Source organism: Lissotriton vulgaris, chromosome 10 (genome assembly GCF_964263255.1).
Source record: "Lissotriton vulgaris chromosome 10, aLisVul1.2, whole genome shotgun sequence".
In the NCBI taxonomy this organism is placed as follows: Eukaryota; Metazoa; Chordata; class Amphibia; order Caudata; family Salamandridae; genus Lissotriton; species Lissotriton vulgaris.
The window spans coordinates 368,512,433-368,538,950 of NC_141698.1; the positions used below are offsets into that span (position 1 = coordinate 368,512,433).

At 43.2% G+C, this 26,518-nt stretch overlaps 1 protein-coding gene across 2 annotated transcripts in view; it reads right to left on the reverse strand.

Moving 5' to 3' along the window:
* Positions 1–18,138: 18,138 nt before the first annotated feature.
* Positions 18,139–26,518, reverse strand: part of XPO6 (exportin 6) — an 824,334-nt gene continuing 815,954 nt past the window's right edge. For both annotated transcript variants that reach the window (XM_086941189.1, XM_086941190.1), the window contains exons 23-24: positions 21,280–21,510; positions 18,139–18,840 (exon numbers count right to left, since the gene is read on the reverse strand). In XM_086941189.1, coding sequence (XP_086797315.1) covers positions 18,739–18,840; positions 21,280–21,510 — 333 coding nt within the window. In that variant the 3' untranslated portion in view covers positions 18,139–18,738. The remainder of the gene's footprint in view (positions 18,841–21,279; positions 21,511–26,518) is intronic.

Below are 26,518 nucleotides of genomic sequence, written 5' to 3' on the forward strand. Positions count from 1 at the left end.
TGTTTTTGATTTCTGGAAAGAAAACATTGAAACGAAAACCATCTGGGGTACAAAAAATTGGCAGGTCCAAGGTGTAGAAGCTTTAGAGCCTGCATGATCCCAAAACTAAATATTTTTGAATTACACCATTCAACACACTACTTGTCTTGGCCTAGCTAAGATTAAAGACTTAAACAGTCTATTCCAAAGCCAATACCTGATAGTAATACCACTACAGATGTGGAGATAGACGTATCCAATATTTTACACCAAAACAGAACACATCCTGATTGGAAAAAGTGGTTGATCTGGCCAACAGACACAAATAACTGTCAAGATAGATTCCTGAACAAAAAACAGGGGTTCAAAATGACCAGACCCTAGATACTCCCAGAGACAACATCCAGGGATAGTAACAACATACAGTGTAGGGAAACTATGCCTTGAATGGCTACAGACATCCACACTGGCTGAAATTAAGCAACACTTGACTTTACTTCAAGACGGTGCTGACTTGCGTGATTTCATAATGGGACCACGCAAACTGTGTCAGAAACGTTTCATAGCGGCCGGTATATACGCTGCGTACAACGAAGATTGGAAAGTAACTCAAATAGAGACAGCAGACAAAATACGAGAAATTGATCGTGTTCATTTGGAAAATTCACTTTCTGTTGTGGACAATGGGTTAATGACTCTGTCCTCCAGAATATATTCACTGGACAGTATTGTATCATCTGCTATCGATATAATAGATCGGGACTTACTAATGTTACAACACGGTCAGTCCCAATTACGTTCTATTGTACAGCTAGGCTGGACGTTGCAAAATCTGCGTTCAGGCTACGTGCCATGGCATTTGATAAACACAACGTCATTATTCTCTATCTTTAACCTTACTGATAAACAAATCAGTTTGGCACAAAAAGGAGCAGACTATACGATTCTGAGCATTGAAAAACTTGAGAGATTACCATTGACAATGTCAGAAAGGCCTGTCATTGAATGGATAATACACGGAATAATTACAATTCCGATAACTTTCCAATTTAAATACTGCCAAGAGTATATACCAGGGGCCAGTATGAAAGGTTGGGTAAAGGGTACATTAAGCCATTATGGAAATTGCCTTACACACACACGTTATAGTGAAAAGAAACAGAATGTAGTTCTTAGTGGTAACAATTGTAAACAATCACTAAGCGGTATACTTCTGTGCCAAGGTATTAATTTGCATGGGGCCTATGAGGGGACTTCAAATAACCTTTCATGTCACCAGCACGGCACACCTGCAACACAAATAGAGCCATTCTTTAGACGGCTTTCTAACGAGAGCTATATTCTAATAATGGACCACAGCTGTTGTGGCATGGTGCCAGGGAAAGCCTATCTTGTAAGCGTTAGTTCCATGGTCACTTGCTGTATGCAAGTATTGTCTCCAAACAGCTCTCCAGATACGGAGGCGACGATTTGGCCTTCTTTGAATATCTCTTCTATGCAAATTGATACTTTAAGCAGAATGAAGTCTGTTCTTTTACAGACAACCGTGCCTTTAACGTCATCAAAAGAAACGTATGATCTTCTAGTTGCAAGGACAACGGCAGAGATACATACCCTTTTATCAACAAATTGCCCGCGCATTTCGTAGAAATGCTAAGCCAAATCCTAAATATGTCTGATGCCAGTGGTATCCCACATATATTTAAGACAATTTTTTCGGGACTGTTAACACCCTTCGAAGCAGTTCTGGGCATTTTTCCCAATTTTGTCCATTCTGTCTTTGGCGGCCTACCATTACAGGGTAGTAGGAATTTTATTTTTGACCATTCTGCTCAGATATGGCAAGCCAAGTCGCACACAAGACTCCAGCAACGATGGAAGAAACGATCCTAGCTATACACTATCGGGACCGCATAGCTAAAGTCCTTGGATTAGCCCGGCTAAGAGATCTGAATATGACCTGGTTTCTTTCATTCAGACCTATCTGGCAAAATTGCATCCTACCTGTGCTTCGATGTATGCTATGCGGAGAAGAATGCGTGTTGGACGTCTGTCTTACACTACCATCAGCAGTACCATTGGATACAGATACTTTGCTAAGTCCTGTAACGGCTCATGCATCGCGTTGTCCCCAGCGGCTACCCATTCTGATGACGGCATTCGTTGACACTTCACCACTACGATTAGGTGGCAGTGAAGTACGAGATGAGAGCAGCATCACCCAGGTACGACCTTCTGTGAGCATTGCTGATCCTGACATCGATGATAGCAATCATTCTCACGACTGCACTGTTGCGGCACTTCCAAACTTGGTCGAACTTTCACCTGATGTCGTAAACCAATTTTTTGCGAGTCTGTCTGAAATTATGTTCTCCCCTGAACAGAAAGAATGACTTTTTTAAGCAACAAGCACACAGCGTTCCCCTGAACTCTGAATTCGGCCTTCAGCTTTGATAAACAAAAGCTACTGAAAACATTTGGAACTATTTTTTCCCCTAAAAGCAAAATTATTTTTTTCAAACTTCCAAAATATTTACCTTTTTCTGGCACATGTACTCTGCTTAAAGTAGAACTATTCTTAAAGAACAGAGCTTCTATTTTTAGGAACTCTAGAGACAATATATTACCTCAGCCTCTAGCACATTTACAGCAACTGTATTTATATGTGATGGAATGGTCTCGACCTTCTTATCTGTATTAAGAGCCATTTCATGTTTAATTTTCACAAATCGTTCAGCTAATATATATAAGCATGTTTAACTGAATGATTACACTGCTTGAAAAGCGTACAGAACCAATAATCATTTTCGTGTATTTCGCATACACCATTTCAAATGCAAAAAAAAAATGTATTTTGGGGTGGGTTGGAATACACATGCACCGTTAAATGTTTACTATTGCTTAGTTTTAGTAATGATGGACATTAGATCGTGGAGTGGGTATTGTGTTTTTATCTAAGAACCTGAATCAATATTGCTATTTTATGCCCTTGTACGGCTATAATCAATAATATCCCTATGGCGGCATAAGAATCAGATCCATATTTAAGTAAATAGCTCTTGCAGTCCAAAGCACGGCAGAAGCTACTTCCTTGGATTCCTAGAATGCACGAGTTCTTTCGACACCAAACCTCCAGCAACCTGGGAAATCCCCATTTGCTTTTGTTTTGATTTGTCATTAAACTCCTGCGAACACTAAAGGAACAGTCAGTTCTTAGTGACATCTTTATTGACGTCTTATGTCCAAACCTTACGTCAAACTCGGCACCTTTCAGGTATAAATATACCAACGTTGCCTTAAGCAACCACACGGTGGTGGTTTTGGAGCCGAGCAGCTATCTACTTGCCCGAGAGCCCAGCTGATGCGAGAGCCCACGGACGCTGCCCCTCCTCTTTGACGCACTGAGAGAGACGCGGTCTTTTCTCCTGCCGAGAAATCCAGCTCCGGTGTTCTCAGCCGCCTTCGCGGGCTGCTGGGATATCGAGTCCTGAAAGAGAGATACCAGACCTCCTACATTCTATTACCAAGGTACGGAGCTGACTAAATCCTTAAAGAGATTCTTGGCAAAACCAACTTAACTTAAACTGCTACTTACTTACTCCTTCCCACGTATTAGGCTTACGTCAGGTACACCGGGGTAGGCATATTTTAGAAGCACCGGTTGAGTACGTTAGTCAATGTATATATGTATGTATATATTTTATCCATTTTAAAGTATCTTATGGCTAAGAAACCATATCAATGCTTTTACAGTATTATTTCATAATACTCTTTATACTGTACGCACTTTACTTTACATTAAGTATTGCAATTAATTTCTCTTGCATGAGAAAGAAGACTGCTGTCCTGTACATGTCATCAAATATCATCATGTCCATAATTATGTTGGATGCATAGTTTATAAGTAGCAGCTTAGTTCCATTCGCTCAGTTAAATGAGCGGATGGAACTAAGCTGCTACTTATAAACTCATAAAGTGATATGCATCCAACATAATTATGGACATGATGATATTTGATGACATGTACAGGACAATTGTCAGTAATGATGTAACGTATTCATTCAAATTGTTAATTTATTTTGGACGCTTCCCTCATGTATTGCACATTTACAACAGACTCACCATAGACCATAATTCATTTTCACTCACACTAGCTACAACAAGAGGTCCATAGATACGGGTTTTCATAGACCTAGTCAGATAACACGCGAGTCCGTTTTCAGTTTCTTTACCCTCAACACACACCACGTGATAGGACCGGGATAAACATAGAGTAAGATGGGGATAGAGCGACGCACGCCAAACTTTACGGACACTCGGCAGGGAGAACATACCGCAACACGCGTTTTGAAAAGCTACCCGGTAAGACTATGGAAAAGGCAGCGAGGAGGCCTGCATATCATAAAAATATAACGATGTCATAATCATGACATTTTAAGTAAATTAGTTTATTGTTTATTATTATTCACCGCACCGGATAAGAATAGAGAAACTCCGAACAAGGTCAGTGATGGAGTATATCATAGTGAGCGCACACATATTTACAGTGCATGTGATATGGGGTGAGACCTGGCAATACGTTTAGTTTCACACAAGGGTTATAAGGTGTGACAAGACTATTGGATGTCACTGTTCCACAATAGAGTGGGAACGCGAAATGGTTCATTGATAATTTTTATGATGTTTACAATGAGATGAGTTATTACGTGTTTGCATACCGATATGGGAATGTACCGACATATTACTATATTTTTTCAGAACAAAGTCCCATGAGGAAGAGCATTATTGCTTGAAATGCATCGGGCATTTAAGAAATGTGAAAAAACATGTGATTAATTGAAAAGTTAATGATGAAATAATTAACATGCTAATGGAAATTAAAGAAGAGGCAAGCATAAATAATATGTAAAGACAATCATTTCATATAAATACGAAAAGATAATTGTGAGTGCCATGTGATTGTGGAGCTTGGGTTCAAGTAACGCGCGTTTATAAAGTGCAAAAGTCCCAGGTTCTTGCAAATGGGTGTTAGCCAGCGTTTTCTAATTGCAGAATAGGCAGGGCAGAAAAACAGTACATGGGTTACATTCTCAGTTTTATAGCTGCAAGCTGGGCAAACTTCATTGTTAGGATTTGACCATTTAGATGTAAAAGACCTAACTGGAAGAGCGCCATGCCTTAACTGAAGATACAGCTTCCGGGCAACTGGGGATTCGATTAAGACCATAAATTATTCGACTTTAGGTTCTGGTTTAACTAGGAGGAATTCAGATGTCAGCTTACCCAGTGATGCAGAGCTCATTAATATTTGATAGTTTGACGTACGTATCTGAGAAAGAAGTTCATTCTTGGATATCCCGAGGCAGAAAATCTCAGGAGTTTCCCATAGTTCAGGAAAACCTAAACGGGTACTAACAGCACTAATATGTTGAAGCCAAGGGATCTTTTTGTTTTTAAGAAGAGGCAAAATCTCAGAAAATTCCGCTCTGTACGCATCCAGTTCAGGGATTGACCACAACCTCTTCCAGTACATAATTGGTCTAGCACTGGTGATCTCCTCTATTGGCAGCATGCCAAGGTCGAATCTAAGAGGGATCAATGGCGTGCTGGGTGGTAACCAAACTAAATTTCTAACGAAAGACTGCTCCACCCTTTTAAGATTTGTTATCTGTTTGTGCCCCCAAAGTTCTGCCACATTGGTCGCTGCCGGCCTAGCCTGCCGGCAATATATCTCTAGGGCTCGGGACGCCGGCCTGAAAGTAGACACCCTGGAAACCTTGCTGATGCCCCCCGCTAGCTGGGATAACTTGAGTGTGGATATGGCGATCTGCATATTCCAACCAAAATTCTCAGTTAACGTGACACCCAAATAAACAAAGGGGAGTACCATGTAAAACAGGATTTGGGCGTACGCGCTTCGGAGGGTTAAAAATCATAAATTTAGTTTTACCTATACTGATTTCCAGCCCCGAAGGTCGCAGAACTCCACAAAACCATCACGTATTCTCTGAATGCCCGATGATGTTCTAGACAACAACAAGGTGTCATCTGCGAACATCAGAGCGGGCACTCTACCTGTGGCTAATTTAGGGGGATCATTATTTTCCACTCCATTCAGGTGTTCCACGAGGCCATTTATGTAGAGGCTGAATAGCGTTGGCGCCAATACGCACCCTTTGCGAACTCCTTTTTGAACAGGAAATTGATCTGTGAGTTCGCCGTGCGTGCCACACCTCACCTGGGCAAAGTTGTTTTCATGAAGCCTAGAAAGAATGGCTAACAAATTGGGCGGGAGGCCCAAGTCTGCTAGTACTCTCCACAATTTGTTTCCGTGGAACTAGATCAAAAGCTGTCCGCAGGTCCACAAACACAAGGTAGAGGCTGCCACCCTCCACCTTGGCTGTCGTCCAGTATAGGACCTGCAGGCGAAATATTTGGTGTAGAGTGGAGGTGCCAGACCTAAAACCTGCCTGGAGTATGGACAGTATCCCATTATCCTCAATCCACCCTAAAATCCTATCAAGGATGACCCTCCCCATCAACTTTTGAGATGTATCAATTAGGCTGATCGGCCTATTATTAGAAGGGGTTAATGGACAACCCTTTTTTAAGATAGGCACGATTTCAGCCCCTAACCAGGTAGGTGGCAAGTCATCTCACTGTAGAATACCATTAAACAGAACAACCAAATAGGGGGCCCAGATTTTCGGTTGTGTCCTAAACAAATCCCCTGGCAATTTCGCCAAACCTGGAGCTTTGTTATGAATCAACTTGCCTATAGCTGTCTCTACCTCAGCCAGGGTGAAAAATTCAACTGGGGCGGGGCATAAGGGAACTGTAGATAACTGTCCCCGCTCAGCCCCACTAATGCTTACAGGCTGCTGTGGTTCGAGGACAGTAACAGGCTGTTCATCAGGCTCATGGATGCCATAGAGATCACAAAAATGCCTTTCTCAAATTGAAGGGGCAATATTCGGAGCAAGTGCAGGGGTATGCCCACTAAGTCTTGTAGCAACTATGGACCAGAAGGATTTAAAGTCATTGGCGCTAAGCGCGGATCCCAATTCCTCCCACGTAGAGGCCTCCAATTCCTTCTTGGCAGATTGCCTTTTTGTACATGATGCGATGGGCCCTAATGTCCTCCCTGTTGTTGATTTTTATTGCTATGAGAAGGGCTTTTTTGGCCTTCCTGCAGGAGGCGTTATACCATCTAAGTATTATTGTTCGAGGGTGTTTTGGCTTTCTCACCGGATACAGAATGTCTGAGTGCGGCAACCAGTTGGATGTGTATTTCAGATGCCCTGCCTAGGTGGCCTGATTTCCCCATGTCTTCAATGAATGGGATAACAGATTCATATAATTCGGCAAGTTTACTAGTGGACATCTGAAGATCTGACCATTTAACCCTGCGCCTACAGTTTGTTATTATTAAAGGCACAATGGTGAAATCTTCAGCCGGAGTTTGACATTTCAACCCAAAGCTCCCCGGTTTAAGTGACAGGACCAAAGCATTATGATCACTGTCAGATCTTTCAATGACCCTGAACTCGTGCAGCCTGTCCCAATCCCTGGCCTCGATGAATATATAATTGATTACTGAGGTACTGTTTTTTAATCGATTAAACGTGTTTTTCCCTGGTCTGTCAGGCTCCACCCTCCCATTACAGGCTTGCAATGATGTCACTAGCGAGAATGACTGCAATTGTAGAACCAAAGGGGTCCATGCCTTCACCCAGGTAATCAATGGGTCAGGAATAGCCCACAGCAAGTCAACCTCGTCTGGATTGCTCAAATTCGGGTCCAATAGTGGCTCAAAGTGACAGTTAAAGTCTCCACCCAGGATTAACACGGTGGATGGATCAATCGATTGGATGAAGGTTAACAAGGTCTCAATAGCCTCTGACTCGAGACCCCGCATAACTGGCCTTGAATATACATTGATCAAGGCAATGTCCGGCCCATTTAACATACTCAACAACACGCACTGCACGTCCATTGAGTTGGTTGAAATTTGAGATGCCTTAGCACCAAGATGTGTACCAACCCATATAGACAGCCCACCCGAAGGCCTACCCCTCTCACCCATGCTTGCCAGGATGTCGTATGTTGCAAAGCCCTGAACCCTACTTTCTTTTAAGGCCCAGGTTTCCTGCAACATACAGATATCATGTGAGGCCATAAAGGAGCCCCACTCGGGGATGGGCAATTTATTCTTAAGACTCGCCACATTCCAAGAGAGGATTTTAACCTGGGCAACTGACAAATCTTGCTTAATTGGTTCACAGTCCAGTGTACCAGAAAGTTCATTAATAGTGAAGGTGCTAAGAGCTGACCCCGGCTCAGGCTCACAGTTCAGTCGGGGTTGGTCATCAGGAGAGATGACAATGGTGGGTTGGGTAGTTTGTTCTAATATCAGGACTTGCAATAGAGGGCTAGGTGTAGCATTTACACCTTGGTTCACGTTTGCAGATCGCTTGTTAGTGGGAAGTCCCGTTTGTCAATCGCAATCATCAAAGCCTGAAAAGGCATCGAACCTGTTTGCGACTTCCAACGGGGTGAAGGGTAACAGATGGTCCATCCTCTTATTTCCATTTCTATGGCACCTGAAAGGTACAGTTTCCCACCCAAATACATTCATTTCAGCAGTCATGGGGTTAGATGCCTGCATCATATACCGGTTGTTAAATGGTATAGATGGTTTAATCTGCGGGCATGCTAGTATCCCGGGATGAAATACAGGGTTCACTAGAGATCTCGGGTAAAAATAAGTCAGATCACAGGGAACGATGGAGTTACCAACGTTCCCTGGGGTCCAATTTAAAATATATCTAACAGCCTCCGGATCTCTAAAGTTAATGACAATTAGATCCCCCTTTATGTTTTTCACTCTACTTCCCAACCAGGGAAGTCGCCGAACATGCAGAATCTCTCCATTAATAATAAAGGGAAGGGGTCGGTTTTGGTTAAGCCAATGCATGGTTTTGTTTTTTAACTGGGAGAACCCTTCCCTCCGACCATCCTCTAATATCGGAACACCCGTGAGGACAACCACAAAAGGAACCGCTTCAGGGGGTAATTCGACTTGACGCCCCCTGTGCTTCTCTGTCCTAGCTGAACTAGCAGTTCCCCTCTCCTCTTGCTTATTTCCCGTGAGAGATTTATTCCCTGCCTTCGGGACTTCGCTGACTGTATGTGGTAATGTTTGTTGGACCAGTTTAGGGGTTATTGCCCTCTGTTTTTTTGAGTTTGTAGGCTTACTAATTTTATTTATGCCCGTCTCAACAGCAGGGGTGGGAGATGGCAATACTACTACGGGGGGTGGGACTAGCTTCACAGGACTCTTGGATGGTCCAACATTATTGCTAATGGCCAGGTGTAGGTCTCCCAGTCTTTGTTCCACCCTCTTCAGCCTCTCTGTTATGGGTAAAACAAAAGACCTGATTAGATGTTCAAAGCTTTCAAGAGGAACAGCAGACACTGCTTCCTTAGACGGACAATATAAGGGAGTAGCTAAACCTGGTGGAGTTGATGCAGTCAATACAGGGGATTTTAGGGTTAATACTGTGTTCGTAGGAGCCATTGAGGTTTGGGCATTTGGTACAGTGGCCTTTAAGGTAGATGTGGGTATTGCATTCGCCTTAGTAGTCTTGCCAAAGTCAGAGTGGTGAATCTTACTTCTGAGCAGCTCACCACCCCTTTTCCTTCTCTTGTTAGGTGGCGGGCCATAAACTTTAGGCAAGGCACGGAGGCTATATTAGAAATAGAACAAATTACTCAAGCCTTTGGCCAAATATCAGGATACTCCTTAAATATTGATAAAACGATGGTCATCTGCATAAATAATGTCTACTTCACTGATCCTAGAAGGGTAGAATCCGCTGTATATCTGGGAGTTCGAATATCTGCAAAAATAGATGAGATTGTGAAAATTAACTATGAACCGCTGCTCCAAAAAGTAAAGAAAGATCTCAAAAGGATTGATGGACTACATCTCTCAATCATCGGAAGAGGCAAGTTCCTCAAAATGAATATTCTACCCCGGGTTTTATATCTGTTTCAAGCGATCCCTCTTCTTGTGGAAGACAACATTCTAAAGGGATTGGAATCCCAAATGAGTAAATTTGTGTGGGGTTATGGAAAGGTAAGGAGATCTATCCGGAAGCTCTCCCTACCCATCACTAGAGGAGGATTGGCAATACCTGATCTGGGACTTTATTCATGGGCTGCTTTTCTACAACAGATGATGTTACTATATCATGTTAAACCGCTGGGAAATGAGGTGGGGGCTAATCATATACCTTCAATCTATGAGTTGTCTATCGGTGATAGGGCTAATGGTCTGTTACTGAAACAGATTGAACCCTCATATTATAAAAAAATAAAATTCAAGGTTATATCAAACGCATGGGTAGCGTGGAAGAAAATTTCGAGATATATGAAAATTCCTAAATACAATAGATATATCTCATTATGGCACTCCTTAATATTACCACCACAAATATATGACGCTATTTCTAGACGCTGGGAAACATTAGGAGTATTAACAATAGGAGACTTTATGCTCCCCACTAATGGTAATAGATTTCAACAACTTCAATCCAACTTTGCTATCACAAACAACAGTGTATTCAAATTTATACAAATCAACACAATCATAAACTCAAAACTTGCTAATATTTCTCTGGATAATATCCCTTTAATTGATGGTCTGTCTAGACCCTCAACTAGGATAGGTACTATTTACGACATCTTAATTGAAAACCAACAAGATGATTTAGAATCTACTGAAGTGGGCTGGTCAAGGAAATTAAATAATCCTAATGTAGACATCGACATGTCTCTTATACTATCGTCACAGCTGTTTATGTCTTCTAACTTGAAAGCCCAACTATATAAATCTATTTATGATTTGTATTTTACCCCCGCTAAACTCTACTCTCGGGGGATAAGGCCCACTTCAGAGTGTCCAAGGTGCGGCAAAGCAGCGGCAAATCTATTACATATGCTCTATGAATGTGATAAATTACTAGCACTGAGAACAATGATTGCTGGGTTCTGGCAGGAGGTGTTCGGGCATTCAGTAGCCGAATCTCCCACCCTCTATATTCTGGGCTACGATAACACTCTGAGTCATACCAAGGCGGGAGAAGTATCACTCTTCTTGTGCACAGCTGTATATAGAATTATATTAACAGCCCGATGGAAGGATGCTGATCCCCCTAACTTTCAGATTTGGCTGTCTAGGCTCTTAGGTATGTATAATCAAGAAAAGGCGATTTTCGCCTGTAAAGGGATAAAGTCTAGAGCACGTGGGATTGAGATTTGGAAACCAATAGAAAATTGAAGAAATGACAATAGAGATTGTGGGTAAACGAATGTAACCAGGACTTCACTGCTCGAATCTTTTGTTTCTTTTTTATGGTTTATCCTTAATATTTGTTTCTTTGAACTGTGTATGATATTTACTGAATTCTCGTTTTAACATTTCTTTCCTTTCTTTATTTATCTGCAACTGTAAATTACCAAATAAAATTAAAAAAAAAAAAAAAAAAAAAAAACTTTAGGCAAGGCTGGTTTCCTAACCTTTTTTTCCCTAACGGTCTCAGATATAGGTACAGGTGGCTTGACTATCACATCTGTACCTACAATGGAGTCGCCAGGAAGGGATACAATATTCATGGCTGAGGTGTTGGGAGAATCAAGTGGGGGTGGGGGGGTGGGGGGGGGGGCGTGTCACGCAGGAGTATTGGGACATTATCAGTAGATAAAATGTCCTCGTTTTCAGTATGGATAATAGCACTAGATGGAGTAGTACAGGGCACACTATCCAAGAGAGGTCTACTTTTCAGGCATTCAATGGAGCGACGCCGCTCCGCCCTACGTTCGGCCAAAGCACTTCCCCCTATCTGGATCAGTGACAGCCTTGATGAAATAATTGTCTAATGTGCCCTTGGTATTCCCAACTACACCTCCAGGTGTGGGTTTGTCAAATGTCTCAGCCATGGCAAATAGGCGAACAAGAAATATACACAGACAATCCTACGCAATACGTTAGGGTATGGGCCCAGTCCAGCCTCGTCGTGCCTCAGAGGGCCCGCCCTTTGCCCGGGTTTACCCCGGAGCACTCCCGCGCAGCGGGATTAGTGGCCGTCTAAAATAGGGAGGGAAATATCCGGGGGGCGTGTCCAGCAGGGAGAGCGGCCCAGGTGGAAGAGATTGGGCGCACTGGGACTCCTGGGAGATGGAGTCCCTGCTTCAACACTCGCAGCCCTGCTCCGCCGCCACACAGCCCACAAAGTTCCTCCTCAGTTGAGTAGCCCCTTTAACAGCTCCCGCTGATGAAATACAAAGAACAAAATGGAAGGTGCACTCAAATAAAGTCAATCGAAATGGTAATTTAAAGTATCTTCTTCTTTATTCGAAAAAGTGTTCATGGAGCATAGGCACAGCCAACGCGTTTCGTTCCTCTTGCCTTTTAGGAACTTCGTCAGGGCTGTAAGAGTTACAAACATATATATACATAAATATACATTTAACATGACACATATGGACATAAGTGATCACAATAGACTGAATATGATTAACCCAAACAAACAACGACTGACAAAAATTACTATCTATGATAGACAAATGACAGGTGTTAAAATACAACAGCTACCACTAACTACATTGGATTATTATAAAAAAACTGTTGTAACACATATTGAAAAACATTTTACAATTTTATTTACAAAAGTTTGTGACTTAAGAGGACTGAAATAGATTGTTCCAAGTGCAATATAATAAACATTTATAAAAAGTGAGAGAAAGGAGCAAGCTTCATGGAAGGGATTGTTACCTTGAGGTAGACCTAGATATATAAATGCTATTGACAACTGGAAAACCCACAACATAGTGGTTTAGGGCATGTGATGGGATTCCTAGGGATAGATAGTATTATGGTATAGTCCAGACGCATGTGCCAAGAAGAGTGAAGCCACGACAAAAAAGAAGCAGTTAAAATAAACAGTTAATTTCATATGCTTACCGAGTTCTTTATACAAGGTGAGCTGGAATCAAAGAAGTCAAGTAAGTTTAGATCAGAAGTGGCGGTAGTTCGGTGGACCAGAACAGAATACCCTGAAGTAGGACGAAAAGTATTTAGAGGATAAAGTGATGTAATAATGGAGGAGATCACATCACACGATAAAGCCAATGCGCTAATCATTATGGGCATTGGAGATAATCAATGTCCTACACATAAATAGGATAACAGGGGGATTTTGTATGCATAAGTCAGCACAGTAAAATGGAAAAGTGAGAAATCTACATAAATCCTAACCTCTATCTTAGTTTCAATTATATGATGCATATATAACTGTACCTTCAAACTTGGAAAAGTGAGCCCCACAGAGGGTGGCCTCGAGTAGATCCAGTCGGTATTCTAAGGTTCAGGAGAAGTTTGGAAACTGTTAAGGAAGTAGAAAGAACAGAAGGTCCAAAAGGAGTGGAAAAGAGGGCCCTGGTGTGCGTGATCATAGGCACAGCCGTGCACATGAAAAATAAGGTTTCTACGATCTTAGGTATCCCCTCGCACATTGTAATTCGAGTTGGCAATGAAGAGTCCCTACATTAAGTTACAATTCTGTTCTATTTATTTCATTGGCCTCCAGAGAGTATGCTAGTTGTAAGTGCGCTAGGACCTCCTTATAACTCCTAAATACATACGGAGTGATCCGAAGATCCCATCCTTACCTAAAGTCAGCCCCACGACAGAAGCAATATTGGATGTGTTAGGATTGTATCCTCTTCAACAGAATTTCTATAATGTTAAAGAAAAAAAGTTAAAATGAAATAGGTGATCGGAGCAGTGCCATTTAAAGTCTGAGCAACAAGTTTTAAGTTAAGTAACGACCAGGCAAAATTGCATTTATATCAAATTGAGGCAAGCCGTGTATCGTTGGCCAAAAAGCGTTATGACATATGTATATTTTGAACAACCAGAAAATACGGAAGCCTTTTTCAACATCATATACCTTAATTTCAGAAAACAAATTGCTGTTCGTAAGGCATGAGGCAAGCCGTGTGTCATTGGCCATGAACGTTAAGACATATGCATAATTTAAACAACCAGGAAAAGCGGGAGCCTCTTCCAACATAATATACATTATTTTTAAAAAATAAATAAATTCCTGTTCGTAACACCCGAGACAAAAACAATAATTAGTATATGAGAATACAATGTATACATAGCTAGTACCTAATATAAGTCTTGTGGAGCATATAACTTTAGATCCTACGAAACCGACCTCCGAGAAAAAGGAGTCGAACAAATTAATTAAACCGCCACCGGTCCGGTAATGACCCGAATATTTGTGGCAATAACCACGGAGCACTTATAACGAAAAAAGAAAAAAGAAACACAAACAAGTGATCGGGACTTGCTCAATAGTCCGAAAGTGGGTAAGCCAAATGAAAGGCCGTCCAAAGAACCATGGCCCCCCCGTCTGTTGCTCAGACTTTAAATGGCACTGCTCCTATCACCTATTTCATTTTAACTTATTTTCTTTAACATTATAGAAATTCTGTTGAAGAGGATACAATCCTAACACATCCAATATTGCTTCTGTCGTGGGGCTGACTTTAGGTAAGGATGGGATCCTCGGATCACTCCGTATGTATTTAGGAGTCATATGGACATCCTAGTGCACTTACAACTAGCATACTCTCTGGAGGCCAATGAAATTAATAGAACAGAATTGTAACTTAATGTAGGGACTCTTCATTGTCAACTCGAATTACAATGTGCGAGGGGCTACCTAATATCGTAGAAACATTATTGTTCATGTGCCCGGCTGTGCCTATGATCACGCACACCAGGGCCCTCTTTTCCACTCAATTTGGACATTCTGTTCTTTCTACTTCCTTAACAGTTTCCAAACTTCTCCTGAACCTTAGAATACCGACTGGATCTACTCAAGGCCACCCTCTGTGAGGTTCACTTTTCCAAGTTTGAAGGTACAGTTATATATGTATCATATAATTGAAACTAAGATAGAGGTTAGGATTTATGTAGATTTCTCACTTTTCCATTTTACAGTGCTGACTTATGCATACAAAATCCCCCTGTTATCCTATTTATGTGTAGGACATTGATTATCTCCAATGCCCATAATGATTAGCGCATTGGCTTTATCGCGTGATGTGATCTCCTCCATTATTACATCACTTTATCCTCTAAATACTTTTCGTCCTACTTCAGGTTATTCTGTTCTGGCCCACCGAACTACCGCCACTTCTGATCTAAACTTACTTGACCTTCTTTGATTCCAGCTCACCTTGTATAAAGAACTCGGTAAGCATATGTAATTTATTGTTTATTTTAACTGCTTCTTTTTTGTTGTGGCTTCACTCTTCTTGGCACATGCGTCTGGACTATACCATAATACTGTCTATCCCTAGGAATCCCATCACATGTCCTAAACCACTATTTTGTGGGTTTTCCAGTTGTCAATAGCATTTATATGTCTAGGTCTACCTCAAAGTAACAATCCCTTCCATGAAGCTTGCTCTTTTCTCTCACTTTTTATAAATGTTTATTATATTGCACTTGGAACCATCTATTTCAGGCCTCTTAAGTCACAAACTTTTGTAAATAAAATTGGAAAATGTTTTTCAATATGTGTTACAACAGTTTTTTTTATAATAATCCAATGTAGTTAGTGGTAGCTGTTGTATTTTAACACCTGTCATTGGTCTATCATAGATAGTAATTTTTGTCAGTCGTTGTTGGTTTGGGTTAGTCATATTCAGTCTATTGTGATCACTTATGTCCATATGTGTCATGTTAAATGTATATTTATGTATATATATATGTTTGTAACTTTTACAGCCCAGACGAAGTTCCTAAAAGGCAAGAGGAACGAAACGCGTTGGCTGTGCCTATGCTCCATGAACACTTTTTTGAATAAAGAAGATACTTTAAATTACCATTTCTATTGACTTTATTTCAGTGCACCTTCCATTTTGTTCTTTGTATTTCATGAATCTATACATCTTACGGCAGTGGGTGTTGGAAGAAGTTTGCACCATCCAAAATTGAGAACTAAATGATCCGTAGTACTTGACCTGGTCTGCTGCCTTTGGTCCTTTGGTCTCACAGCTCCCGCTGATGGCAATGTGCTGCGGGACCCGGGCAGCGGGTCCGGCGAGCGGTAGAGGGTTGACGGTGGCGAAAAAAGAGGCAGCAACCAGGGTCCAGCCACGACGTTCAAAATAGCAAGGTCAGTATCCCACCGGGACGGTGCAGGCAACCACTTTTACCTCGGTGGGCGGGGGGCGTGTCCAGCAGGGAGAGCGGCCCAGGTGGAAGAGATTGGGCGCACAGGGACTCCTGGGAGATGGAGTCCCTGCTTCAACACTCGCAGCCCTGCTCCGCCGCCACACAGCCCGCAAAGTTCCTCCTCAGTTGAGCAGCCCCTTTAACAGCTCCCGCTGATGGCAATGCGCTGCGGGACCCGCGCAGAGAGTCCGGCGAGCGATAGAGGGTTGACGGTGGCGAAAAAAGAGGCAGCAACCAGGGTCCAGCCACGACGTTCAAAATAGCAAGGACAGAATCCCACCGGGACGGTGCAGGCAACCACTTTTACCTCGGTGGGCGGGGGTCGTGTCCAGCAGGGAGAGCGGCCCAGGTGGAAGAGATTGGGCACACAGGGACTCCTGGGAGATGGAGTCCCTGCTTCAACACTCGCAGCCCTGCCCTGCCGCCACACAGCCCACAAAGTTCCTCCTCAGTTGAGCAGCCCCTTTAACAGCTCCCGCTGATGGCAATGCGCTGTGGGTTGACGGTGGCGAAAAAAGAGGCAGCAACTAGGGTCCAGCCACGACGTTCAAAAAAGCAAGGTCAGTAGATTTCGAACCAGAGTGGAAAAGTTGCATCCGAACCCAGTGGCGGAAAAAACAATCAAAGGATGGAGCCGATGCCCATGCATACTATTGTCCAAGGGAGGAGTCGCCTATCTCGTGACTACAAAGACTTCTTCCAAGACGACAACAACATGCAATCATCCGAGCCCAACACCAGGTGGCGATCTAATGCAAACTGTAGAATCTGCAGCTCATATGCCTCGGACATATTTTTCTGTGTGCCTTCAACATCCTGTGAGCCATCACAAGAGTCAGCAGCTGAAAGAAAAATAAAGTATGGCACACCACAAAGAAACCAATCATTATTTTAGGGGTTATAAACATTCCTGCCTTACCTGTGGTCCTTCGTAGTGGCTATGTACTTGTTTCCATTATGGATACATTTTCAAACCTTTCACGGCTCAGATGTGATTGGCCCTAAAAATGTTGGCACTAAAGAACTTGGGTTTGGCATTATTTTCCTCGCTTCTTTCTGAAGCCAAGAATACTCTCTGAGAAGAGGCAGCACACACCAAATATGTCACTATACCTTCCTTTATCACCCTAGATACAAAATGTAAGAGAGATGGTGAAGGGGAGTTTGAGAAGGGCTTCTGACGACACATGTTCAGAGGGTGAGAAGGCCATATCTAATGGTGGTAGAAAATGGGACATAGCCTTTACTACTCAATGTTTAAAGAGGAGACATCTAACTATGATCTACTGTTTGAAAGAAGAAAAAAAAACTAGAGTTAACAGATGGTTTAGACCAGCTCTTCTAGGGAAGATGGTCTATGAAAGCTGTGGTTTTCCTGTTCAGGTCTTGTCTACAGAGTTTAGCGCTCTGTTTTCAAAAGGTCTCTTGTGCACTATACCTACAACTTACAGTGGGCTTAGAGCCCTCCCATTGCCTGCCATTGGTTGGTTTGTTTGTCACTAATTTGCTAACTCATTATTTGAAGCTTTCTTTCCTTTTCTTGTGTTTGTCCCTCCTCTCGAGGATATAAGACTCTTTACCCTCCTATTGTTTGGATGATTTCATTTTCATTCAGCACTCAATATGAAGTCCCTCATGCATGCAAAGTGAACCCTTTCTTAAAGAGCCCAGCCCAGGAAAGAGGTTTCTCTGCCTAATCTAAAGAGAAATGTTTTAGAACAGCATGTTACTTCAATGTTGGAGACTGACGCTAGTTCAGGCTAAAACAAAAACAGGTCTGCCATTTTGTTACCTAGAATAAAAAGTTTGCCTCTGACTAAAAGGAACTTAACGAAACCTTTCAAACAACGTAAGCATTTTATTTTCAAATACGGTGTCCTCCTTTCACAATGGAATGATAAAAACAAACATTAACAACAAATAAAAGTCTCTCTCTGCCCCAGGCTCCATGCAGAGATGCTTAAAGGCAATTTAAAATTAAAACGAGGTGGGGGAAGAGGGGCCAGAGCGAGACACTGTTCAGACTCTGACAAGGCTGGCAAAAAGCCCACAGACTGCGGGTTTGGGATTTGGAATGATATGAAGGTTCGAATGTCTAAAACCTAGTTTGGTGGCGGGGTTCCTTTTTAATTCAACAGCTAAAATGGTTCATATTTGCCCAAAGTTCTTCCAAACTGAAATTGGTGGACAAAGTGAATGTGCTTAAAAACGTTTCGTTCAAATCCAGAGGGGCTTCCCTCAGTTCAAAGGCTCTTGAAGTGGGCAAGGGGGTAAGACTTCTTCCGGCAACAAGGTTAGGGCTTTGCCAGCTGTGGAGAGGAGAGGAACAAAGAGCATGGCGTGAACATCTGACTGAGAGACGCGAGGCGTGTGTCCGTCTGTCCTGACAACATTCAAGAGCAGCAGCAGCAGCATTGGATTTCTCTGTACAGTGGCAACTATAGTTTCACAGTTCCGGGTGGCAGACTATGATTGCAGAGTCTATAGTACCGCAGGTCATTTACCAGCCGGTGCACATTCTGGGTGAAGGAGGGCAGGTCCTAGAGGAGATAAAAACAAAGACAGAAGCACCGCTGAGAGAGAGAGAGGCTTGGATATGTATTACATAACTTAAATGGGATAAATGCAGTTCAAACCTGCCTTGTGCTCCAGCTTTCCCAACCAGTGCTTAATTTGTAAATAAGTAAGGGCCAGGGCCCTAATCAGTAAGCCACTGCATCTTGCACCACTCACTGCACTTAAGAGCACTGCCAATGATAGTATTAACACAACTACTAACCCTCATACCCCTACAAGTGTGACATTGTATACTATTCCAAGCTTCCAAAGCTATAAGAATGGCTTGGGTGGCAGGTATTAGTAATTTTAAAGTAATATTGAAACAATAAGCAACTGTTGTACTGATCTCTAAATTAGACAAACAGTGCTACCATTTAGCACACTGTCATAAGTGTCAGTGTTGACAATTAACTGCTGGTGCTGAGCACCGGAAATCACCAGCTCAATTTAAGCATTGCTCCCAACACTTTCACCAAGGATGAGCTCTTTATTACTGCAACATCATGGTCAGCCGGAAAGACACTCCTAATGTTCAGGCCAGGCATCCAGGTGCTGTAAATACGCTAAATGAGTAAACACCTGGCTGCCTTTGCTTAAATTTACCAGGCTGAAGATTTCACAGTCCAGTGGGCATGAACTCCTCAGCCCAGCAAAGTCTTCTGTGAGCCTACCCCTTATGATGATAGGGGAAGTCACTGATAGACTCAGACCTGAGCACTTCAGTTTTAAGCCTTGAAGGGCTAAGGGCCAAATGTCCATCAGTGGCGCTTGTCAGAGTGGGATGGGATCAGAAAGTCTCACTGATTCCCGTCCTACTGTGATAAGTAAGGGAATGCGGCCTCCTCTCAATGGCTGACCAATGAGAGGAGGCAGAAGTCCCAATGCTCCAGGAACTATTGAAGCTTCCCTCTGGCCACCCGAGATGCAGCCCAGTATGTTTATTTTTGATAATGTTGGATGAGAGCGTACGTGTATGTATGAATGCTTGTGCATACATGCTCTGAATGAGTGCGTTGGTATGTATATGCTGGGTGTCAATATGTGTGTGAAAGAGCATGTGCGCCAATCCACCCCTGCTGCACATTAAAGGCTTTCACTTCTGGTCACCCATCTCAAATGTGTCTTGCTGTCCACAGTCTGGTATGGCTTGCCTCCAATATTCAGAAGATTTTTTTCCAAGGATTAGATTACACTTTGGAAATCTCCCTCATGATTCCTCATCTCTAGAGACTGCTTTTTAAAAGCAACAATGTCTTTACACACAGCAATTAAATCAATCGAAAGTTGGGGAATGTAAACAAGGAAGAGGGATCTGGTGGCTTATAAGAAGGCAAGTGTGAGAAGTGTGAAGTGGAGCACTTGGGCTTGTGGGATTAGGGAACAGGTGGCTGCAATACAGGGTGCTCCAATAGTATGCAGTATGGAAAGGGAATAAACAAAATGACTATTACATTGTATCCATTACCACAGCAGACAACCAGGTTAGACTCTCTAGTGTGTTATAAAGGCTATCATCTGACTAATTTTATTACTTACCAAGCTGTCAAAGAGCTTACTGACACACACAAGCAGAATTTTTATATATCACTATGAAGACCAGCCATTGACCCTAATAAAGTGTGTAATTACTATTCTAACTCCAGGTGCGCCTTGATAGTAGGGTAGGTTGTAAAGCACAGCGAAGCAAGTCAAACGGCACTTTTATTTTTTTGGTACACTTGACCGGTCCTCTCAAATATAGTGTTTGTCTGGTTCTGTCAAGGTTAAATCACGCTATGAGGACCGAGCTGGTCCCCACAGTGTGGGGTTCACACACCACACAACACACAAACACTCGCCTTAGAAGGGAAAAGCGCGAATGAGACAAGCTATGCAGAGTCAATAGGTTTGGGTTTAATCGGTTAACACATGCAGCATTAGCACATTAGAGTGAGATAACAGAGGGAGCCAGGCAGGAGAGGATGGAGAGGGCTTTAGCTGCAAAATAGTCCCAAATGCAGTATGATAGTAGCACTGGAGTAGAGGCAAAACTATACACCTAAAGAGCTAATAGCATTAAGTGAGATATCAATACCTACTGGGCTGAGCCAACACATGATTGATAAAGTCACCAGCCAATGGCTGAAAGAGGCTGGTCGAAAAATGGCAATGACTGAAAGAGGCAGACTTAAGCTCACTATATATATTGTTAGCAGTAATTCTGCTTGACAGCAAAGCACCAAAGCCCAGACCTAAAAATGCAAACTGATGCTTTGACTTCGAAGCTTCCTTAATTGTACGTTTTTACGTGACAGAATGACAGCACTCCAATGACCAGAAAAATGGTTTATAAAAAGGAAGAGGAGTACAACTGTGGTAGTATCGAATAAAGGCCGAGTGCCGCAGCACATTACCCCTCCAGGTCATCCTCTGCCTCTTACCCGATCCATTTTGAAGTTTCTTCCTAGTACAGTTTTCTGATTGGAGTCTATACCATCACAGGCTCCCAGAAACTCGGGTAGGAAGGCAGAGTAGAAGCTATCAAAGTCGACAGATGCCATGTTATAAATGGCAATGCCAATCTCCTCTTGCAGCAGGTCATGCGACTTATGGATGAGAACTTGAAGTAAGACATTAACGAACTGGAACAGCATGGTTGTGCGGAAGATCTTCTGCAAAAACAAACAAAAAAAAGGTTATGTTGTACCAAATGAATACTCATAACTTGCAGATATACTATTGCCACATAGTGAGGGGGGAAAGAAGCTCATCCTAAAAAGAATATTTATTTTAGCAACTGTTTCCCAAAAGTAACTACGGTTCTCTAACATTTAATGTTTCATTTAAATGCACAGAAATTGAATTACATAGGTCAATTATGTGGCATCTCATCTTGATACTTGGGCAGGATTATGTATGCTTGGAAAACACTCAGCAGGAGGTGCATACAAAATACTTAACCTCCAATATGGAATATGTTAATTACCCAGCAGACATCTGTTTGTGGTATGTAGTTCTGTAGATTCACGTGCTGTGCTACTTATGCTATCTAGTGATGGGCAAGTTGTTTTTCTTCAAAGAAGTCTTTCGAGTCTTGAGTTTTGGTGCCTCCGCCCTCTTGTTGGTAATGAGCATGGGTATCAACTCCATTGTTAGATTGCTTTACCTCAAAGTGCCAGAGGATGGAATGAGAGGCGAAGTAATGTATAGAAAGATGTCCATGAGAAAAAGGAAAGTAAGATAAAAAGGTGACTGCAATGGCCACAAGTGTCTGGGAAGGAGGGTGGGTACAAGAGACTGTACAGCACTACAAGCCACAAACACGTCTACTGGGTAAGTAACATTTTCAGTTTGAGGCATGTGTATTTATAGATACACATGTTGTGCGTAGAATGTAAAGGAGTCCTCCCAAGAGCGGTGGCTAACCTGTGCGGTTTCAGTAGTCTGAAAAAGAGTACGAGTACTGCCTGGCCAACCTTGGCCTGTTGGCAGGCTAGCACATCCACAAAGTAGTGTTTTGTAAAGGTATGTCATGTGGACAAGGTACCTGCTTTGCATAGGTCAGCTTTTGGAATATTCACCAGGAAGGCCATGAAAGCTCCCTCTTTGTGAGAGGAGTGGGCTTTAGGAGGGATAAAGGTCTCTTAGCTTTAGCATAGCATAGCAGGTTTGGATGCACTTGACTACCCACCTGGAAATGCTCGATTTGGAGAGGGTGTTCCCTTTGTGGGGTTTTGCGAAAGCAACAAATATTTGTTGAATTTTTCAGAAAAGTTTTGTCCTATCTATATAATACATGAGGGCTCGTTTGACATCCAGAGTATGAAGAGCCCTTTTTGCTACAGAATCTGATTGAGGACAAAATAGGAAGTTGTATGGTTTGGTTCAGATGGAACTAAGAAACCACCCAAAGAAGAAATTTAGGGTTGGTGCAGAGGTCAACTCTGTCCTTTTGTACTTGAAAGAAAGGTTTTTCTAGGGTTAGTGCCTGGAGCTCACTGACACATTTAAGGAAAGTAAAGGCAGCCAGAAAAGCCACCTTCCAGGAGAGGAGCAGAAGATGGCATTAGTGGAGAGGCTCAAAAAGGGCATCTATGAGTCTAGTGAAGACGATATTCAGGTTTCATGATGCAGCCGGAAGAGTCAGAGGAGGGATAATCCTCTTGAGGCCTTCCATGTATGCTTTGATAACTGTAATTCTGAAAGGGGAGATAAGTTCCTGTGAGGAAGAACCGGACGTACAATCGGAAATGCTTGCGTTGGACACCGCGAAACAGTCTCCCCCTTACCTATCCCCTTCTTCTCTCATGTTTCTGCAGAGCTGGACCGGGGATCACTGGCCCTTTAAGGAGTCAGGCTTCCCGGAGGAGACGTGCATGTCACGTGGGGCAGAGTCCTTGAAATGGGATGCAGCCGAGGAAAGCCGTCGTTCGCCAGGACCAACGGCTGAGGAACGCCACGGGAGGACGCTTGCTCGAACCTACTCGGTGTTTCCAGAGGACAGCGCATAAGATCTGCGGACAGAAGCAGACGCCACGAAAGAGAAGACTCGTCGGGACGAAGAATCCGAAGGCGGAACAGACGGGCAGCCAGAGCCTACCTGGCAACGCGTCAACTCGAGCCACGGCCCTGGAGGGACGTGGCTCCACAAGGTACGGGGCGTATTTCCTCTGTCTGGGGCCGCGCATTGGAGGGGGTCAAGGGAGGGGAAGCTGCAGAGTAAAGGGGCCAGTTGCCGGCGTAAGGTTACAGCACACGCATGTTCACTGGTGGTGGTCGAGGTGACAGCTCCCCACACTTTTCCTGCTCCCGCGCCCAAATACGCTCCGGAATAGTCCCCTTACAGGTTCTTTTTTTTGTTTCCTTTTTTTCTTCTGGGTAACGGTGATCTACGGCCAACATCAATCCTGACCCAAGAAACCATACCGTTAAGAGTCTAACCGAAGAGGCCAAACCAACTACAAATACCAGAAGGCTTTGCACTGGAAGAGTGCTGTGCTCCTTATTTCAAGAGACTGTTCTAGTAAAGAGACTATAAGTGACTTGCTTTCTAGAAGAAACCCCTTGTTAAGAATAAAAACACTAAACTAGAGGTTATCGAGTCCTGGTCTGCTTCTGCACCACCCCACACGTGGTGTCAGAAGTGGAATATTAGGCGCCTCCAACATGGAAAACCTCATTCAACAGTTAATTCGAGGACAGGAAAAACTAGAATGGGCAGTGGAAAAACAAATGCCCTCTGCCAACGCAGACCGGGAACTTATAAAAGATGGACTGGCAAATCATGCTGACCAAATGTTAAAAGTGGCTGACGACCGGAGAGAGCTAACCACCCAACTACAAATACGAGCAGGTACTGGTCCTAACGTCTCACTCCAAAAGTACACAGCTGGAGAGGACCCCGATGCCTTCCTTCTCAATTTTGAAAGGGCGGCACGAGCCTCTGGGTGGCCCGAAGCTAAGTGGCCTTTCTTCCTTGCTCCTCTTCTAACCGGAGAAGCCCAAGCTGCTTACCAAGTGGCTAACCCTAACGGCAACGCCTCCTATATGGAAATTAAAGACCTTATCCTAGACCACATGGGTATGGATGCTGAAGCATATAGGGTAAAATTCAGAAAAGAGAGGGGTACCTCATCCGACAACCCAAAAACATTGTATTTCAAGTTAAAGGGAGCTGCTGATAAGTGGTTGCAGCCCCATAAACATTCCAAAGATGAGATCATGGCGATGATATATTTGGAACAGTATCTAGAGGCTCTCCCGTATCCTATTCAGAGGTGGCTTAAACAACACGATAACCTTAGCCCAGAACAAGCGGCAGAGATGGCCACAACATTTTACAGAGCACAACCTAGAGCTTTCCCTTGGGACACAGAAAAAAAAAAAAAAATCACAGCTGCTCAGGGTAAACCAGAAAAGAAACCACTGAAGCCAAACATGGAGCCTGTGAAGCCTAGACCTTTTAAGTTAGACCATCCTCCATTACGTAACCCACAGTGCTTTGAATGTGGAGAATGGGGCCATATTGCTAGGAACTGTCCCAGGAAGAGACCGCAGGAGGAACCTATGGACATTGGATGCATACCACGCTCCATTTTGTATTCAGCAGAACTGGGTCCTAGTTTTCACGTAAGTGTACAAGTGGAAGGGACAACAATAAAAGCTCTCCTTGATTCCGGGTGTAAACAGTCCTTCATCTTAGAGTCATTGGTTCCTCCTTCCAAGGGGGTAGTGAGGGGAACAGTACTTATCAGGTGCGTCCATGGGGATGTAAGGGCCTATCCTTCGATAGAAATTCCAGTGCTCCTTCCTACAGGGCAGACCTTGGATGTTAGGCTTGGGGTTGTTCCTACCCTCCCAGAACAGATGATAATAGGTCAGGATAACCCGTCCTTCCTGTTCCTCTTGCAGGAAAGACTACAAAAACACCCGTTGCCACAACGTTCCAACCTCCTTACTCAAGCCCCTTGGCTTCTAGATACAAGTTTTAGATATGCCCAGAAAAATGACCCAACCCTTCGACGAGCTTGGGAACAGGCAGAGCGACCCTCTTCCTCCTACCCTTCTTTTGTACTACAGAACGAATTGTTGTATAGGGTAGGGAAACAGGGAGATACTCCTCAGTTGTTAGTACCTCAAGCATTTAGGGAACAAGTTCTTTTTTTCGCACACTCATCTCTTGGCAGGGCATAGAGGAGCGCAAGAGACCACACAAATGTTGTTACAACATTTTTACTGGCCAGGGATATTCTCACATGTCACAAAGTTCTGTCAAGAGTGTGAGGTATGTCAGAGAACGAACCCATATACACCCCCAGCAGTTCCCTTGCAACCTCTTCCAGTTATAGGCAACCCTTTTGAAAGGGTTGGAATGGACCTTATCGGGCCCCTTCCACGCACAAAAAAAAGGACATGTATATGCTCTGGTAGTAGTGGACTATGCGACCAGATATACGGAAGCCTTTCCATTAAGAACACCTACCACCCAGAACATTTCAGAAAAACTGATGGAACTGTTTTCTCGAGTTGGGTTCCCTAGGGAAATCCTCACTGATCAAGGAACCCCTTTTGTTTCAAAATTGATGAAACAAATATGTAAAACGCTAGACATCTCTCACATCAAAACATCCGTATATCATCCAGAAACGGATGGTTTGTGTGAACGTTACAACGCCACTTTAAAGCTAACCCTAAAAAAACTCTTCTTGGTTATGTTGCCTTCTGCCATAGGAAAAACCAGATCTGGTTTGCAAGGTCCCTATAAGGTGACAGAAAAGGTCGGACTTACGTCCTAGAAGATACAAATCACTCCCAGAAAGTGCCAACTTTACCACATAAATCTTCTTAAGAAATGGCTAGGTCCTCCTCCTCAAGACGTCAACACGTAGGGGATCTCTCTTCTTCCACCTCTACACTCAACCAGCTGGTCATTAATCCAGACCTAACCAAGGATCAGGAGAATACCCTGCACAATACCTTAGCCCCTTTTGCACAGATCTTCTCTGATTTACCAGGAAGAACCTCCTTAGCAGAACATACCATCACCACTCAGCCAGGAAAAATCATAAAACAAAAACCGTATAGAATACCAGCTGCTAGAAGGATGGCGATTGAGAAAGAAGTAGAAAACATGCAAGACTTGGGTGTTATCGAACCCTCAACCAGCAACTGGTCTTCCCC